Source organism: Glandiceps talaboti, chromosome 11, assembly GCF_964340395.1.
Source record: "Glandiceps talaboti chromosome 11, keGlaTala1.1, whole genome shotgun sequence".
Taxonomy (NCBI): Eukaryota; Metazoa; Hemichordata; class Enteropneusta; family Spengelidae; genus Glandiceps; species Glandiceps talaboti.
In genome coordinates this window covers 21656225-21677120 of record NC_135559.1, presented here as the reverse complement: position 1 = coordinate 21677120, position 20896 = coordinate 21656225, and the positions used below count along the sequence as shown (strand labels likewise).

General features: G+C 35.2%; 1 protein-coding gene across 1 annotated transcript; it reads left to right on the top strand.

Moving 5' to 3' along the window:
• The first annotated feature begins 479 nt into the window (after positions 1-479).
• On the top strand, positions 480-19238 carry LOC144442491 (glycerophosphoinositol inositolphosphodiesterase GDPD2-like). Its single transcript, XM_078131851.1, has 15 exons — positions 480-591; positions 8113-8242; positions 8798-8901; positions 9650-9743; positions 10210-10269; positions 10671-10769; positions 12312-12405; positions 12876-13024; positions 13277-13362; positions 14192-14342; positions 15356-15583; positions 17141-17247; positions 17731-17878; positions 18436-18521; positions 18789-19238. Exons 2-15 carry the CDS (start codon positions 8153-8155, stop codon positions 18847-18849), a joined length of 1557 nt encoding a protein of 518 aa, XP_077987977.1. The 5' UTR covers positions 480-591; positions 8113-8152; the 3' UTR covers positions 18850-19238.
• Positions 19239-20896: the final 1658 nt, after the last annotated feature.

Below are 20896 nucleotides of genomic sequence, written 5' to 3'. Positions count from 1 at the left end.
GAATTGCAGGTCGATTTATGTTGCATTAAATAATCGACATGGTTTATTCCACGATCTCACAATTTTCATTTTTGTTTAGCCCCCCCCCCCATTTTTCCCGAGAAAAAATTATGCCTCCCCCCCTAGAAGTAAAATCTGGACACTCCCTTATTAGATATTTACGATATTCTAAAAATACCGTCGCCGGTGATTGCTCCGGAAAATACTATACCTGGAATAAAATATTAGCTCACAAGTGTCTGTGGATAAAACACAAAGATCGAATACAACGTACACTACAACACAGTACATTGAATGCTCTTGCCGTGCAGGTGATTGAAAGCGATCAAGGGCACACAACCACGTCATACACTGCATACAATAGACGAGCAATAAATGCCATTTCAAAAATGCATCTAGAAGTCATATGCAAATGTGTATACAATTTACAATTTACAATTTACCCACGGCGCATGTCAAGAACTAAAAGGAAAGGTCAAACCCTGCATATGCTTTGAAAGCCTGCAGGTCCAGCCTATTACACCTATTTTGTACTAGCTGTGTTTTTGACTGTGAGTGACTGTTCACTCTGATTCCAGCAGGTACAGCCTGGTATGTATAAAGTTAGCCTAGTAATCTATTGATATAATTGTGTGGTATATGCGATGTAGTAGCTCAACCGTATATAGATTATCATGTGACATGTCGGTCCCTCATACATGCAGTTTAATTTGTTCGACTATACAGTGCCAGATGTCTCGAGTGTAACGGTGGTATGTTGTTGTGTAGCACTGGCTGTCTAAAAATAAATGGCTCCGTATCAAGTATATTGTACGGGTTACAGCTGGATACGATGGCGAATGCATGTACCTATCCTGCATGGTGTTGCTATGATACTGTACCTACGAAACGCAAATGTACATGTGTACTACTTAGCAAACGTTTCTGTAACCGGATCGCCTATTTTGGCAGGTGCCTGTCACCATGACTAACATGACGAGTTGCTGACAAGCCAGACTTTTACGACTTCATGTTTTTGTATGTTTGACGTAAAAAAAGCCCGCCCTGGTTACCTTTAAAAAAAAAGAGTGCCCCAGCATATTAATTTGGAATATACGTGAATCGCCATATATGTAATCGATGAGCTAGAACAATCATGACCAGACTCAAATCATATGGAGACCGGTCATTCTCACACTCATCTCCCACATTATGGAATCATTCCCCCCCCCCCCCTTGACGTTCGCACCGCACCTACTGTTGATATCTTCAAAGCCAAACTCAAAACTTATCTATTCCAAAAAGCATTCATGTGAACTGGGAGCGCCATTGGGCATCTTTTGATGGATATCAGGCGCTTTATAAATTTGTGTTTATTATTTTAATGAAGGTCATTAGCTTGTCTTTTTTTGTCAAAACATGACATTGAAGTGGTACGTGGACTAGTCCTGTATATAAACACTGTGACTAGTCCTATATATAAACATTGTGACCAGACCTGTATATAAACATTGTGACCAGACCTGTATATAAACATTGTGACCAGACCTGTATATAAACATTGTGACTAGACCTGTATATAAACACTGTGACCAGACCTGTATATAAACATTGTGACTAGTCCTGTATATAAACATTGTGACCAGACCTGTATATAAACACTGTGACCAGACCTGTATATAAACACTGTGACCAGACCTGTATATAAACATTGTGACTAGTCCTGTATATAAACATTGTGACCAGACCTGTATATAAACATTGTGACCAGACCTGTATATAAACATTGTGACTAGACCTGTATATAAACACTGTGACCAGACCTGTATATAAACATTGTGACTAGTCCTGTATATAAACATTGTGACCAGACCTGTATATAAACATTGTGACTAGTCCTGTATATAAACATTGTGACCAGACCTGTATATAAACATTGTGACTAGACCTGTATATAAACACTGTGACCAGACCTGTATATAAACATTGTGACCAGACCTGTATATAAACATTGTGACTAGTCCTGTATATAAACATTGTGACCAGACCTGTATATAAACATTGTGACTAGTCCTGTATATAAACATTGTGACTAGACCTGTATATAAACATTGTGACCAGACCTGTATATAAACATTGTGACTAGACCTGTATATAAACATTGTGACTAGTCCTGTATATAAACATTGTGACCAGACCTGTATATAAACATTGTGACTAGACCTGTATATAAACATTGTGACCAGACCTGTATATAAACATTGTGACCAGACCTGTATATAAACATTGTGACTAGTCCTGTATATAAACATTGTGACCAGACCTGTATATAAACATTGTGACTAGTCCTGTATATAAACACTGTGACCAGACCTGTATATAAACATTGTGACTAGTCCTGTATATAAACACTGTGACTAGACCTGTACATCAATCAATGGTTTATTCAGTATTGTTGGCCACCGGCCAAAAAATACAAACTTTAAATATACAAAAATGAACGGATCACCAGACAACATCAGGCCGTTTGAGTTTCAGAGATTCTAGTATTATCTTTTCTAAGTTTAGTGGCATAAAATATATATCTACTAAGTTTTCTGAGAGTGTCAACCTTTCGAGATGACATAAGTAATACAAATTTGTGGTGCAGTGGGGGATTATAAAAGTAATTGGCAATATATTTTGACCTTATACAAGTATAAAATGGGCATACAAGTAAAAAGTGGAATTCATCCTCTACTTGGTTTAAATTACACATTTCACAAAGTCTCTCTACTCTTGGAGTATCATTCCAACGACCAGTTTCGATTTTCAAATTATGTGTTGAGGTTCTAAATCTACAAAGCATCAGTTTGAATATTGGTTTATCAAGAGAGGTTAAATAAGGTTCCAGAGACAATTCCCTTTTAAATGAAGCATAACAATCAAGTTTTCTAGACGTATTAACACTAGACCTGTATATAAACATTGTGACCAGACCTGTATATAAACATTGTGACTAGTCCTATATATAAACACTGTGACCAGTCCTGTATATAAACATTGTGACCAGACCTGTATATAAACATTGTGACCAGACCTGTATATAAACACTGTGACCAGACCTGTATATAAACATTGTGACTGGTCCTGTATATAAACATTGTGACCAGACCTGTATATAAACATTGTGACTAGTCCTGTATATAAACATTGTGACCAGACCTGTATATAAACATTGTGACCAGACCTGTATATAAACATTGTGACTAGTCCTGTATATAAACACTGTGACCAGACCTGTATATAAACACTGTGACCAGACCTGTATATAAACATTGTGACCAGACCTGTATATAAACACTGTGACTAGTCCTGTATATAAACACTGTGACCAGACCTGTATATAAACATTGTGACTAGTCCTGTATATAAACATTGTGACCAGACCTGTATATAAACATTGTGACCAGACCTGTATATAAACACTGTGACCAGACCTGTATATAAACATTGTGACTAGTCCTGTATATAAACATTGTGACCAGACCTGTATATAAACATTGTGACCAGACCTGTATATAAACATTGTGACCAGACCTGTATATAAACATTGTGACTCGTCCTGTATATAAACATTGTGACTAGTCCTGTATATAAACATTGTGACCAGACCTGTATATAAACATTGTGACCAGACCTGTATATACACATTGTGACCAGACCTGTATATAAACATTGTGACCAGACCTGTATATAAACATTGTGACTAGTCCTGTATATAAACATTGTGACCAGACCTGTATATAAACATTGTGACCAGACCTGTATATAAACATTGTGACCAGACCTGTATATAAACATTGTGACCAGACCTGTATATAAACATTGTGACCAGACCTGTATATAAACACTGTGACCAGACCTGTATATAAACATTGTGACCAGACCTGTATATAAACACTGTGACCAGACCTGTATATAAACATTGTGACTAGTCCTGTATATAAACATTGTGACCAGACCTGTATATAAACACTGTGACCAGACCTGTATATAAACATTGTGACTAGTCCTGTATATAAACATTGTGACCAGACCTGTATATAAACATTGTGACCAGACCTGTATATAAACACTGTGACCAGACCTGTATATAAACATTGTGACCAGACCTGTATATAAACATTGTGACCAGACCTGTATATAAACATTGTGACTAGTCCTGTATATAAACATTGTGACCAGACCTGTATATAAACACTGTGACCAGACCTGTATATAAACATTGTGACTAGTCCTGTATATAAACATTGTGACCAGACCTGTATATAAACATTGTGACCAGACCTGTATATAAACATTGTGACCAGACCTGTATATAAACATTGTGACCAGTCCTGTATATAAACACTGTGACCAGACCTGTATATAAACATTGTGACCAGACCTGTATATAAACATTGTGACCAGACCTGTATATAAACATTGTGACTAGTCCTGTATATAAACATTGTGACCAGACCTGTATATAAACATTGTGACCAGACCTGTATATAAACATTGTGACCAGACCTGTATATAAACATTGTGACTAGTCCTGTATATAAACATTGTGACCAGACCTGTATATAAACATTGTGACCAGACCTGTATATAAACATTGTGACCAGACCTGTATATAAACATTGTGACCAGACCTGTATATAAACATTGTGACTAGTCCTGTATATAAACATTGTGACCAGACCTGTATATAAACATTGTGACTAGACCTGTATATAAACACTGTGACCAGACCTGTATATAAACATTGTGACCAGACCTGTATATAAACATTGTGACTAGTCCTGTATATAAACATTGTGACCAGACCTGTATATAAACATTGTGACTAGTCCTGTATATAAACATTGTGACTAGACCTGTATATAAACATTGTGACCAGACCTGTATATAAACATTGTGACTAGACCTGTATATAAACATTGTGACTAGTCCTGTATATAAACATTGTGACCAGACCTGTATATAAACATTGTGACTAGACCTGTATATAAACATTGTGACCAGACCTGTATATAAACATTGTGACCAGACCTGTATATAAACATTGTGACTAGTCCTGTATATAAACATTGTGACCAGACCTGTATATAAACATTGTGACTAGTCCTGTATATAAACACTGTGACCAGACCTGTATATAAACATTGTGACTAGTCCTGTATATAAACACTGTGACTAGACCTGTACATCAATCAATGGTTTATTCAGTATTGTTGGCCACCGGCCAAAAAATACAAACTTTAAATATACAAAAATGAACGGATCACCAGACAACATCAGGCCGTTTGAGTTTCAGAGATTCTAGTATTATCTTTTCTAAGTTTAGTGGCATAAAATATATATCTACTAAGTTTTCTGAGAGTGTCAACCTTTCGAGATGACATAAGTAATACAAATTTGTGGTGCAGTGGGGGATTATAAAAGTAATTGGCAATATATTTTGACCTTATACAAGTATAAAATGGGCATACAAGTAAAAAGTGGAATTCATCCTCTACTTGGTTTAAATTACACATTTCACAAAGTCTCTCTACTCTTGGAGTATCATTCCAACGACCAGTTTCGATTTTCAAATTATGTGTTGAGGTTCTAAATCTACAAAGCATCAGTTTGAATATTGGTTTATCAAGAGAGGTTAAATAAGGTTCCAGAGACAATTCCCTTTTAAATGAAGCATAACAATCAAGTTTTCTAGACGTATTAACACTAGACCTGTATATAAACATTGTGACCAGACCTGTATATAAACATTGTGACTAGTCCTATATATAAACACTGTGACCAGACCTGTATATAAACATTGTGACCAGACCTGTATATAAACATTGTGACTAGACCTGTATATAAACACTGTGACCAGACCTGTATATAAACATTGTGACTAGTCCTGTATATAAACATTGTGACCAGACCTGTATATAAACATTGTGACTAGTCCTGTATATAAACATTGTGACCAGACCTGTATATAAACATTGTGACCAGACCTGTATATAAACATTGTGACTAGTCCTGTATATAAACACTGTGACCAGACCTGTATATAAACACTGTGACCAGACCTGTATATAAACATTGTGACCAGACCTGTATATAAACACTGTGACTAGTCCTGTATATAAACACTGTGACCAGACCTGTATATAAACATTGTGACTAGTCCTGTATATAAACATTGTGACCAGACCTGTATATAAACATTGTGACCAGACCTGTATATAAACACTGTGACCAGACCTGTATATAAACATTGTGACTAGTCCTGTATATAAACATTGTGACCAGACCTGTATATAAACATTGTGACCAGACCTGTATATAAACATTGTGACCAGACCTGTATATAAACATTGTGACTCGTCCTGTATATAAACATTGTGACTAGTCCTGTATATAAACATTGTGACCAGACCTGTATATAAACATTGTGACCAGACCTGTATATACACATTGTGACCAGACCTGTATATAAACATTGTGACCAAACCTGTATATAAACATTGTGACTAGTCCTGTATATAAACATTGTGACCAGACCTGTATATAAACATTGTGACCAGACCTGTATATAAACATTGTGACCAGACCTGTATATAAACATTGTGACCAGACCTGTATATAAACATTGTGACCAGACCTGTATATAAACACTGTGACCAGACCTGTATATAAACATTGTGACCAGACCTGTATATAAACACTGTGACCAGACCTGTATATAAACATTGTGACTAGTCCTGTATATAAACATTGTGACCAGACCTGTATATAAACACTGTGACCAGACCTGTATATAAACATTGTGACTAGTCCTGTATATAAACATTGTGACCAGACCTGTATATAAACATTGTGACCAGACCTGTATATAAACACTGTGACCAGACCTGTATATAAACATTGTGACCAGACCTGTATATAAACATTGTGACCAGACCTGTATATAAACATTGTGACTAGTCCTGTATATAAACATTGTGACCAGACCTGTATATAAACACTGTGACCAGACCTGTATATAAACATTGTGACTAGTCCTGTATATAAACATTGTGACCAGACCTGTATATAAACATTGTGACCAGACCTGTATATAAACATTGTGACCAGACCTGTATATAAACATTGTGACCAGTCCTGTATATAAACACTGTGACCAGACCTGTATATAAACATTGTGACCAGACCTGTATATAAACATTGTGACCAGACCTGTATATAAACATTGTGACTAGTCCTGTATATAAACATTGTGACCAGACCTGTATATAAACATTGTGACCAGACCTGTATATAAACATTGTGACCAGACCTGTATATAAACATTGTGACTAGTCCTGTATATAAACATTGTGACCAGACCTGTATATAAACATTGTGACCAGACCTGTATATAAACATTGTGACCAGACCTGTATATAAACATTGTGACCAGACCTGTATATAAACATTGTGACTCGTCCTGTATATAAACATTGTGACTCGTCCTGTATATAAACATTGTGACTCGTCCTGTATATAAACATTGTGACTAGTCCTGTATATAAACACTGTGACTAGTCCTGTATATAAACATTGTGACTCGTCCTATATATAAACATTGTGACCAGACCTGTATATAAACATTGTGACCGGTCCTATATATATACCCATAGTTTGTGTCGTTATCCTCAGTCAGCTAGATGGTAGCACGCGACTGACATACTCTTTATACAATTGCAACACGAGTATAGACTGTCAATAGACATTGATGTAATAACACTCACAGTAGAGAGTGCAGTGTTTACGTATATACTATCAGAATTACGGAGTAAATATATCTACATAACCAAGACACTGCCATTACCATCTTGTATAATCTACCACATGCAACAACAAATGAGAAACTGTTTGCCGATAGTTCGCTTTCCGTCATAGCAGATATATTCACGAAACATAAAATATTATTTATTGCCAAAGATATGAATTTTAGTCACGATTAATTCTCTACTTAAAACTGTAAACGTTAGAATGAATTTATAAAAGCACAGCCACAGAAGCTGCATTTCAAATAGTAATAGTGTATTCCTTCTTCACGCAATGTAGGCTGTAATGTTGCTCAATTAATTGGAGGAATACCCTGAAAATGAGTGAAAAGTGCTGTGTTGTCACAGTAACAGGTGTTTTGGGATGTCGCTGGAAGTCCTCTTCCCGATCGAAGTTGCAGACAAAACTGGTGAGTGAAACGTTACATTGTTAGTATCCCCTTTTGAAGAAGTACAAGCTGAGTGTGTATGTTGTTGGTCATATTTCTACCTGTAAAGGGTATTCGCAGTTTTCTACTTAATGACGCATACTTAGCCATCACTTGTAATTGACTGAACTTAAGCTGGTATTAAAATATACCTGATCATCGATCCGATGACGTAAATGTATTGTAAACCATGTATCCTTGGTATGTCAAGGAAATATCTACTATGCACTCGAAAGACGATTGCTATTTCATACAAGGTATGTATCGACATCAACATTTACTAGAAGTGTTTACACCCAAGTCAAAAAGTTTAAAAACTGAGCTTGTGCCACTTTTAGTATTCAAATCTCGATAAAGTAGTTACACTAACACACTAGTCTGGACGGATAGCGACCACTAATCGACAATCTTTAGTCGAGTGACTATGTAAACGCCATTGTTTGCATAAAATGAAAATTGTAAAGTTATTAAGATGCCACTCATAAAATGTTTGTTCAAGGACGCAAGAATTATGTGTCAGTGTTCCTCATATTGCAGGTTGAATGGTTAACATTTGCTGTACTCGTCGTTGCCACGATACTGAATTTAATGGTGATGTATGTATGGATAGTGGTGGAAAATGATAGTCTTAGATTTAACTGGTATGTGCATTGTGTTATTGTCAGCTCTCTTTTATCACCATTGCATTGGAGACACACACACACACACACACATTATTGTGATTGTTAAGTATTGTAAAAAGCTCATTCAAATAATTCAAATGCTCAGGCCATTTAAATAATAATTATGATATACTGAAGTCAGAACTTGTTGGTAACCCTTTGAGTTACGTTTTACTAAAAGCATACATATACATTGTGTATGTGTATAAATATACATGCATATACATTATGTGTATATACATATACATACATATACATTATGTGTGTATAAATATACATGCATATACATTATGTGTATATACATATACATACATATACATTATGCATATAAATATACATGCATGTACATTATGTGTTCTCCCCTTAGTATGATGTACTGCATACATCTCCTAATTCATCCGGTATAGTTTAACACGTAATCTTAGAAACACATAGATATCTGATGTCAGATTGGTATATTTTATTTGACCAGTTTGACATACACACATCGCACACTCATCTCCCGTAAGCGTATGAACATACAAATAACAAGTAAACATTAACATCTAAAAAAAAAAACTATATTGAAGTTGTGGGTGAGAGACTCGAAAATAGTTGTGAGAAAACTAATCTAGGCTAACCACTAGATTTCAAGAGTGTCAATTGCATATCATACTGTGTGGTGAATGCAGTTGTTCAATTTGAAATTAAATAACCTTACTTACATAATATTGGTGGTATCTTGCAGGGGATTCTGGGACACCACAGGAAATGATTTCGATGCATATAGTATATTTCTTGGAGCTTCTATATTGATGTTTACGTTGTCATTTATAATAGCAGTAAGTAAAAGTTTGCCTTTTCTAAGGTTGTTTTTGTGATTTGTCTTTATATATATAAAGAGAACATGGAGAAGAATGATTTTTTAAAATTTCAGATTACATCTCCTATACGTTATCATGTCATGTGTACATGTATAAAGATTGATAAAACCATTCTATGCAAAGCATATTTTGGGAACACGTGAAATATAACATCTCGGCAAACATATTTTTCGATATATGACTATGGCAATATTAATATACAGCAAACAGAACATGACATCACAAATTACATCATGACAATTTTAAAAACAGTGCAACGTAACGCGGCAACACAACTCAACTCATCACAACAGACAGAACACAACACAACACAACATAACACAGCAGAGCACGGCACAACACAACACAGCACAATATTATTAACAAGACCCAGAATACCGTCAGAAAACACCTTTTACCAAAACATCGCCCATTCTCGTTACAGACTCTCGCTATTCTTCATTTTATACTCAAGCAACAACTTTATATTGATTGGTTCTATAAGGTAGGCAAATCATTGGAGAGAGAGAGAGAGAGAGAGAGAGAGAGAGAGAGAGAGAGAGAGAGAGAGAGAGAGAGAGAGAGAGAGAGAGAGAGAGAGAGAGAGAGAGAGAGAGAGAGAGAGAGAGAGAGAGAGAGAGAGAGAGAGAGAGACAGACAGACAGACAGACAGACAGACAGACAGACAGAGACAGACAGACAGACAGACAGACAGAGACAGACAGACAGACAGACATAGAGAGACAGACAGACCGACAGAGAGACAGAGAGACACAAAGGGACAGAGAGACAGAGAAAATAGATACAGACAGACACACAGACAGACAGACAAACAGACAGACAGAGTCATACGATATTACTAGCTAAATATTGTTTTGATTCAATTTATGTATATTTTGTTTTCAGATACTGATCTTTGTCTTTCTTGTGTATGGATTAATAATGTTAGGACTGACTGAATTATTCTATCCCGATGCATGGCCTCACGTGCCTTTGTCAATGAAGGTAAACACATCATATGACATAGCTTTACCCAGTCCTGCTTGCAAAATGAGTAAGTCGTCGTGCACCGTATGCAGCAGGACTAAGCTTTACCTGGCTGATACCCACTATACCTACACATTTTCATGTCTCCAGACGAACACAGGGTGGATCATTTATATTTCATGTCCCCTTTGGCCCCACAAATTTATAACTATGAATATATTGGTTGTCTGTGTTTCTCATGTGTACAAAAGACCAAGTGAGTGAATATAACAGCAACAGTTATTCACGATATACAAGCAGTTATACAATTCCACTAGCTTTTAATTTACAATATATATATGGGCTATAGGTAGCTGAGATGTTCAGCGCCCAGCATGACATGAGCAATGCTAGCTTACACCGTGCACTGTCCTCTGTAATGAAAATGTTAATGGTCTAAATGTATGGGTTATTAGCGCCCTCCCCCATCCCAGGGTGCTCATATTACATATTTTGTGTGGGACATATGCAATTTGTTTTTTGATATATGCAAATTTGACAGAATGGCTGCTGTTTGTTAAAAATCTTTATTTACTGCATAAATCAAAAACTGTAATACATAGAGACTTTATTGAAGTGCCTACACGAATATTATTGGAAGCGAACTATCTTTGGAGACCATGACCATTAACCTTGACTTTGAGGGCTAATTATCAAAATTAATCTAATTCCTGCCTATCACAGACACATTGTAGTGTTTGCATATTGCAATTTTTTTAAAATCATGTTTACAAGTAATATTGAAGAAAAGAAGTATGCATTATGCACTATTTGGGTGCTCATGTAATTTTACTGAATGGCAGCCATATTTGTAGTAAACAATCTCTATATTTAATACCGTATAAACAACTTAAATCATAGACTCTATTCATAGATCATCAAAATTAAGTTATTATTTACATATTGCAGACACTTTGTAGCAATTATATGTGGCTAATGTCTTTCAGATCATGTCTATAGATAATGTAGATCCAGATAAACTTACACATGCATTATTTGACATTTTTAATACTCAATGGCAACCCTATTTGTTGTGAACAATCATGATTTACCAATTAACTCAATAACGTTACTACATAGAGACTACAAAGTACAATAAAGTGTCGACCCCATATTGCAAGGATTAAACATTCTCTTTAGACTTTGACCTTTGGTCTAGATCCTCAGGTTCAGTTATTGAAATTCAGCAATTCCCTGCATTATAGACACTTTGTAGTATTTATTTGTTGCCGGCAATTTCTTTTAAATCGTGTCTCCATTCAGTCACATGGGTGGGGGTGGTGGTACGTTTTCTATGAAGACTTGTTGTTAAGGAAATAGAAATTAGTTTCCACGATCGTTATCCAATTATAAATAATACAAATCAATTAACACATGCGAGAGAGTATGTATCTCCACCAATTTCTTACTCGTATCTGGTAAATGATAAAATGATATTAATGACCGTATAAAATAAAACACACTTGAGAATGTCCTGGAATTAATATTTCATTTTGTTCTCCACTATTCCCCCCCATATAGTTTCTGGCAGCGTTCTTTCAAATATGTGCAGTAGTTGTGATGACGTTTGTGACCTGGCCGGTAGCTGGAGCCTTTGCCACCCTAAAGAAAAAAGGTGATTTGTTGAGATTACTTACTTTGAGAGCTACCTTTATCACATATGAATAATAATTACATCAAGTAATACTCACGGAAATTCATAGACACGTTTAAAATAATGTATACACTAATGGGAACATTACAGACATTTCTGTCAATTCTTATAAAATGTCCCTGTATTCATGTTTAATCTCTCCATGAAAATATGTAGTTGAGTGCGATCGAGAAACAGACAAGACAGACAAAGATACAGACACAGGGAAAGGCGGTTAGTTAGACAGACAGACAGACGGACAGACAGACAGAGACAGTCAGACAGACAGACAGACAGACAGACAGACATGGCCACCATAAATATCGACAGACGTTCTTCCTGCAAGCAAATGTCAAAAGATGACATGTCACAACTACACCCAACCAAAACAATTCTACACGAATGTATGAAGTTGAAAGTTGTATCCTGATTATGTCTGCATTATGTTACAGGACAAATCATAGCATGTATTGTCGGGATAGTTTTATACTGTGTACTGCTGTTGATATTGTACTTGTCTCCTCTCGGCATCAACTCTCCATGTGTTATCGATAGACTGCCAGAGAAGCCGTTGGTAATCGGCCACCGAGGAGCGGAGGAGGTTTGTACATGTAATATGACACATATTTTCAAAATTGCACACACACACACACACACACACACACGCACGCACGCACGCACGCACGCACACACACACACACACACATATATATATATATATATATATATATATATATAATATGAAGTTGATCACTTTCTGTAGTCACTGTGTAGAATTATTACAGAATTGTTCAAAAATGCAGGAAACCCTAAAACTTTTATATTTGATTTCAATTATTTTGTTTTTCTGTAGCTTGCACCGGAAAATACACTCATATCATTTCAGTTAGCAGCCGAGGAGTGTAGTGTGTTTGGCATTGAGTCTGATGTTAGGATAAGGTAAGTCACTGCGATAACATGCCCCCAACGTCGCAGGGTATTGGTCTTTCGTTTATCTCCGCGCTTATAGTTGTATTCAAACAGCAATGTTATTCTCAGCATGGACACTCTTTCACATTCCAGTGATTTATATTAAGTCGGTACTGAATGTTGGACACATTTAACATTGTTCTCCTCTGATGGTTACCCTCACGACGACTAACACACAAGGTCAGTGTTCCATTGGCAAATACCTAGTATAGAAAAATATGGACGCCAAACAACTCTCAGCAGTACAATGAAGCAATTTCTGACTGCTAAATAACTAAGTCACGTCTAGCGTAATTTCAGCCCTTGTTCTGTTTTTTACACAAACGAAACAATCATTCTATAAAACCGCACTAACTATATTAACAGGAGTATTAGTTTTCGATAAGACAACTTTAAAATACCAATAATTAATTAATATGTTAATTAGAATTCAATCTCATCTTTATGCAGTACAGCTGTACAGGTTGAAATCCCGATCGTGTTGGGAGCGCTGATTTTTAAAAGATCAATTTTCATTGGTTTTGCTATGCCATATAAAGTGTACTGCTACACAAAAACGTTTACCCACAAGTGATTGAATGATGTTCAAGGTACATACTGGTATGAATAAGTCATTATTATCAAACTAAGCAGTTTCAAAGAAAACGTACCAATTAACTGTGCAGCATTAAATACTAAATTTTCTTTTGAATATGTATCAAATTACCCTGTTTACCATCAAATGAAGACTCACTTTCAATCATGTACTTAAAACCACAAAACATATGACGTGGTATATAATTTAATTTCTACCTTTCAGCCGAGACGGCATACCCTATATATTACACGATACGATTTTGACAAGAACAACTGATGTGAAAACGGTCTTTCCTCAAAATGCCTCGACAGAATCCGACTTTTTTAGTATATCAGACTTGAAACGGCTCAATGCAGGATCCTGGTTCATAGAGGTAAGAGAGTAAGAAGACGATGATATCAGACCCTTTGCATAATTGTACTGAAAACATCGTGTACATCATACGGACGTTTAGAAGTCGATGAACGTGGGTGATATTTGAATTGCGCAATAAACAAGAAGGGTAACACACATTTTTGCCACGTTTTCGTATTAAACGTAAGTTCCTGTCTGTTTGTTTGTTTGTTTGTTCGAACTAGTAGTCAGTTATTATTGGTTTTTCTGCATGTGAATCATGTTATGAGAACAAGGCCAATTCTCAGTAGATATGATTCATTACACCATATTTTTCACCATTAAAATGACACACTGTACTGTAAACTTTTAGATATACAGCTTTTCAAACTTGCCTTCTTTGGATTATATAACGATAGGATTAAATAAAGGAGAGAAAGTTGATAAAGAAATAAAGCCTTATATAATGAAGTTACTGATAAGACACAAACATGAACAATTAAACCAATGACGTCAGATATTTCCATCACTAAATTCGTCCCACTGTATATGATAGTTACTCTTGTTTCAGCTTGAAAACGTAAAACTTGACCCTGAGACTAGTAATAAAGTATTTAAAACCTTTGCTGTTATTTCGTATAGGAAAGTGAAATCATTGATGAATCAATTTTTGAACTAATTGGCACAATTTTATTAATACTTTGGAATCTGGGCAACTTGTGCTAGCTCTTTTGGAAAATGTTAACTTTGTTCATATCACGAGAACAAGACGGTGAATACATAATTATAAATATTTATCAAAAAGGACCCTTAACTTATTTATGATGGCAACATTTCGAGAGTCACAAAGTTTGAACTTTTTAATATTTTTTAGTGACATTGGTTACAGTGGCATATTCTACCTTTAACACATAATGACGATGAAATATTCATAATGTACGTTCTGGAAACTAAAGGTTACAGTCCACAGTTCAGTAACTCCCGACTCCCCTATGCTTTTTTATATCTCTAAGTACGATTTCTGATTCATTTTCACATTTCTCTCATTTACAGGAAGATCCCTTTAATATGGTTTCAACACTCTCTGCTGAAAGACGAGACGTTTATCGTAACCAAACTATTCCAACTTTACAAGAGATGTTAAACCTGGCTGACTCGTATAATTTGAATGTTATAGTTGATGCTAGACAACCTCTAGAAAACCATCCATATAATACAACATGGTTTGAAGTTATATTGGGGACATTCAAAAATACGACCAGTATCTCTGACAATGAATTGGTGAGAAATACAGGCGTTGTTTGCATGTTCATTTGTTCGTATATCTTTCCTCTTCAGTATTCTCATAGCCTCCAGATGTTGGTATATTTGACTTAAAGATTAATTTTATAGAAATCAGTTCAGAACAAATAAATCATCGTCTGGCTCAACACAAAAATTGATATACTTATCAAACGCGATAAATATCTTCCTAACATTACTTTAGTAACTTGGCATAACAAAAGTGTTACCAACATTTCTATATATTCTTGGTACCATGCATCACCTTAGCAGATCATCGCCAAAATGATAAACACGTGTAACAACTCGTTTACTTTGTAAGGTAGAATAAAATGATAAACACGTGTAACAACTCGTTGTAAATTAGATTAAAATGATGTAACTATTGTATTTCAATTTGTACGTGATAGACGATAAGATGTAGGATTGTTGAGGAGAATTTTGACGAGCCAGGCAACAATTTGTTACTACACAAAAGGCTTCTAAATTATTATCATCCATGCACATCACTAATAGTTCGACAACTTTAACTAGTGAATGCGGCTGTGCAAGGTTGAAATTAGGTACAGGATCTGCCGTGACATGATATGGCGCCCTCTATCGATTCATCTATTCATATATATATATATATATATATATATATATATATATATATATATATATATATATATATATATATATATATATATATATATATATATATATATATATATATATATATATATATATATATATATATATATATATGTATATGAATACACTATGTGTGATGTTCTATGAATAGGATTATTTTATCCCATTTTGCTAGGTCTTGGAGAGATAGTTATAATAATAATTATCTCTCATGACGAGTGAATCCATCACTGCAATGCAATAATTGTGTTCACAATAAGAGTTTTATGATACTTATAAAACAAATCAAAGTACATCTATCGCACCATGTTACACGTAACGGTTAAAGTTTAATGGTAATTAACAACTGAACCAAACACGAACTGCAAGTTTCTCCACAAACTCTCCACACAAATAACATTGTGCGTGCACCACAGGAATGTTGTCAAATCGATGAGACGAGGAATTATTCGTAACCAACAATTACTTCTAATATTTTATAAGAATAAATAAATTGAAAGGAAAGTACAACCAGGCTAATTTTACCTTTAGTACACGTGACTTGTTGTTATTGCTATCTAGCCACACATGATTTTGGCCTATAAAATACCATTTTGGTAACATATTCAACGAAGTATTAGTAAAGTCTGATACAAAGGGTGACGAATGATTCACCTCATATTTCCGTGGGGTATTTGAATGAAATATTTTAATATATAAATACTACAATCAGAAGACCATGCCATGATTTGTTTAAAAAATTGGGGGGGGGGGGGGGGAAGTCGGTGTGTAGACTGTTAAAGTCGTGTGGCTAACATTTTATTTTCGCAATATATCCCAAAGTCGGCTTAGTTCACGGTTTAGATATTTATACTAGTAAGTACGTAGGTTGTGTGGTTGTTTACTTGTTTACTCTTTATTTTATTTTGTTTATCTTGCTGACAGTTTTATTGGTTTAATCCTGATGGTAATGCATTAATAGCTTTATTGAAGAACTTTACAAATGACAACATTGTCAATAAATTTATTGACTATTCTTTCAATACGATAAAGTAAGTATGGGTAAATAAGTATCTCTATATCTTGATGGACGTTTTAGATATACTGTTTTATTGAACTGGGTGGAACGTGGAAATATATGTTAAATATATAGAAGGTTCAGGCAGTCAATCAATCAATCATCAATCAATCAATCAATCAATCAATCAATCAATCAACAAACCATTCAATCGGACAATCTAACAAAGAATATCAATACATCGAATCATGTATGTATGTATGTATGTATGTATGTATGTATGTATGTATGTATGTATGTGTGTGTGTGTGTGTATGTATGTATGTATGTATGTATGTATGTATGTATGTATGTATGTATGTATGCATGCATGCATGCATGTATGTATGTATGTATGTGTGTATGTATGTATGTATGTATGTGTGTGTGTGTATGTATGTCTGTGTAGACTGACTTTGTGCTTGTTTATATTTCTTTGTATATGTGCCATGACCTTTACACAATTATATTCTTACAGACATAACAATGAAGAGAGAATCTGGACCAATATTTGGGGAGTTAATATGGAATGGGTATTTTCTCTATATTGGTGTACAGCGACACCATCAATAACAACAACGTGGTGCCATAGACTAAAGTCTCTAAAAGAACCTTTATGGATATTGGTAAGTTTGTTGACTCTAATATAGTAAAGCAAATTTACACCGTCATGCTATTTTCATTTGTATTCAGGCGTCCACAATTCTGACGTTAGAGTAAACGATAAACTTACGATGAGCTAATTGTCAAAGTATGACCACCTGTTTGTACATATCACCCTAACGTTAACAGAATTATTTCAAAACAATATTTTTCCGCTGCATTGTCAATGTCTTTGTATGAAAGGATATATTATAACAAGAGTCGATGTAGACCAATTGTGTATTAAAGGATATATATATATATATATATATATATATATATATATATATATATATATATATATATATATATATATATATATATATATATATATAACTCGGTGAGTATCAATCTGCTAAGACAGTGCTCTATACCGCAGTGGCAGAGCGTAATAGTTTATATATATATATATATATATATATATATATATATATATATATATATATATATATATATATATATATATATATATATATATATATATATATATATATATATATATATATATTGCAAATAATCATATTATGACGTATTTCAACAGACTCCGAAACAGTATCTCACCATCTGGTTAATATTCGACTTCGTCTCAGTTTTCTGGGTGATTATAATATTTATTATTCAATTCAGGTGAGTTGGTAATGTACTCCAATTGTTTGTTTGTTGGTATGTTTGGTGGTTTGTGGTTGTTTGTGTGCTGTTAATCAGTCTGCCCGCCTGCGCATGCCTGCCTGTCTGTCTATCTATCTGTCTGTCTGTCTGTCTGTCTGTCTGTCTGTCTGTCTGTCTGTCTGTCTGTCTTGTTTCCTAGTTACCAAATACATTTTTGCGAAAGTTATGCAACCAATTATACGAATATTTAGAAGACCACAATTTTATTCTTTTTATTCTCTGTAGGCGGAAAAGATTGCGACGTAAGAAGCGTCGTGAGGAAGAAACTGAACTAAAAAGTCGATAATTAATGAGTATTGATGATACAATGCATACAATTTAACGGAAATGGTATTGAAAGCGAGGCTGTTGATCCTGTCTATTTTGATATTGTACTCTCTAAAGTAGACGACATATTTCGATACATTTAGGGGGTCACTCGTTCCATCCTGATATACCTTTCTCACTGGCATTACTCACCACTTCACGAGATATTCGACTTCCATCGATATATCAGTGTGCCTTACATTCTAAAAAATAAATGAACCATCCCATCTCACTAGACACGGAATCACGCACTTTTTATTTTTACAATTGGTTTGTTTTCCCCTATCAATGATATGAATTGTTTTCATATTTAAAAAAAATGGTTCAGTTACATGGATTGGTTTTTGTATACTGCAATAAGGGATTGATATTGGATTTCTTCTCGGAATGCATGTATATTGTACAAACTATTTTTCTACGCATATGGTAATAAAACATTCGGTATTAATTGTCAATGATTGGACTTATTATTTATTGTCATTTTAATCATATCATGTGAATGGTTCACACCTTTGAAAGCAAGTCCAGGGATAATTCTTCTCTTACTATCGATCGATCGATCCACCCACCCACCCACCCACCCACCCTATATAATGGTACAGTCAGTTGAGTCTCGTATGTCAATTCGAGACTAGTCTGGACACTGGAAGTCAGGAATTGAGGAGCGATCCAACAACAAACGTGTTTAATCTGTGAACTACTGGGTGAAAGAATGATATCACCGTATGTCTGATTGGCCGATTATAGTCGCCTTGGGAATGATGATATGGCAGGAACTGGCCGACATTTCTATACTTTGACAATGGTGTCATAATGCGCGAGTTAAAATTTGTTTTATAAACCTATTGCTGATTGGTTTATTACGTTACGAGTCAGCAGTCAGCAGCGGTACGTATTGATTGGCGAATAGAATAGTTCGTACAATGTAGGACAAGAACTACATTCCAGCAGACGATAACAAAGTGAACAGGCTAATGTTGACAATTATATTGCGCCGATGATGATAAATATTGGGGACACATTTAGGTAGGATTCTCATGTTTTTGTTGTGATCAAAGAATTTAAATCCCTCGGAACATATCGATTGTTCACCCTTAGAGACAACGTTTAAGCTTTACTCATAGTCAGTCCAGCTAACATCAGACTTCGTAATGTCGATCGAGCCATCCGTACATATACCCTGAGTGACTAATGCAACTAGCGAAATACCAACAACTACAAGTCGTCAGAGTAGTTTTGCTGCTTTATCCCCTGATGACCTCGAAAATGGAATGTAAACTTGATATTTTATGTGCATGTACATAATTTACTAGACTAAGGACGGTAATTAAATTATTAAAGAACTCTAAAACATGAAATCTACCTGTTGCCCCCCCCCCCCCCCCCCGACAAACGCCGCCGACGGTAGGACTGTCATTGCCTACAAAGAGAGATCCAAAAAATCCAGATTTTGGGGAGTACACTTAAAATATGGTTTTGTCACTTTTATTGTATAACGAATGAATAGACAGAAGATGTTCAAAAAATTCGACCAAATAGGGTATGATTATCACTTTTATTGTATTATTACGGAAAGCGTGCTTACAAAGCTTATAAGGCGTGTTTATAAAACCGCTAATGTGACCGAGAAAGGCACATTTTGGGTGGTTTACTTAATAAAATACGATTTTTATTGTCCGGGGTTCATTTGTCCTGTTACCATATTGTACACATAGCTGGTACAGTCCCCGAGGCGCCACTGACTTGGTACAGCTATGTGCACAACCCTGTCCTAGGTATGCGAATATCACAGGGGTATGCAAGGTTCCCTGTGTAATATTCGTTGCATAGCATTAACATTTATATTTTGTACTCCACCAAATTGAATGTAGTAGCCTTTGCCGCCACGTTTGCTATAATGTTTATGTTTATGATTTGTAAGTATTGATACATATCTTTATATTTTCGTTTTATGTTAAAAGAACTGTGTTTGTTTGTTTGTTTGTTTGTTTGTTTGACCAATTCACACTGAGCCCGGCCCGGCTCCG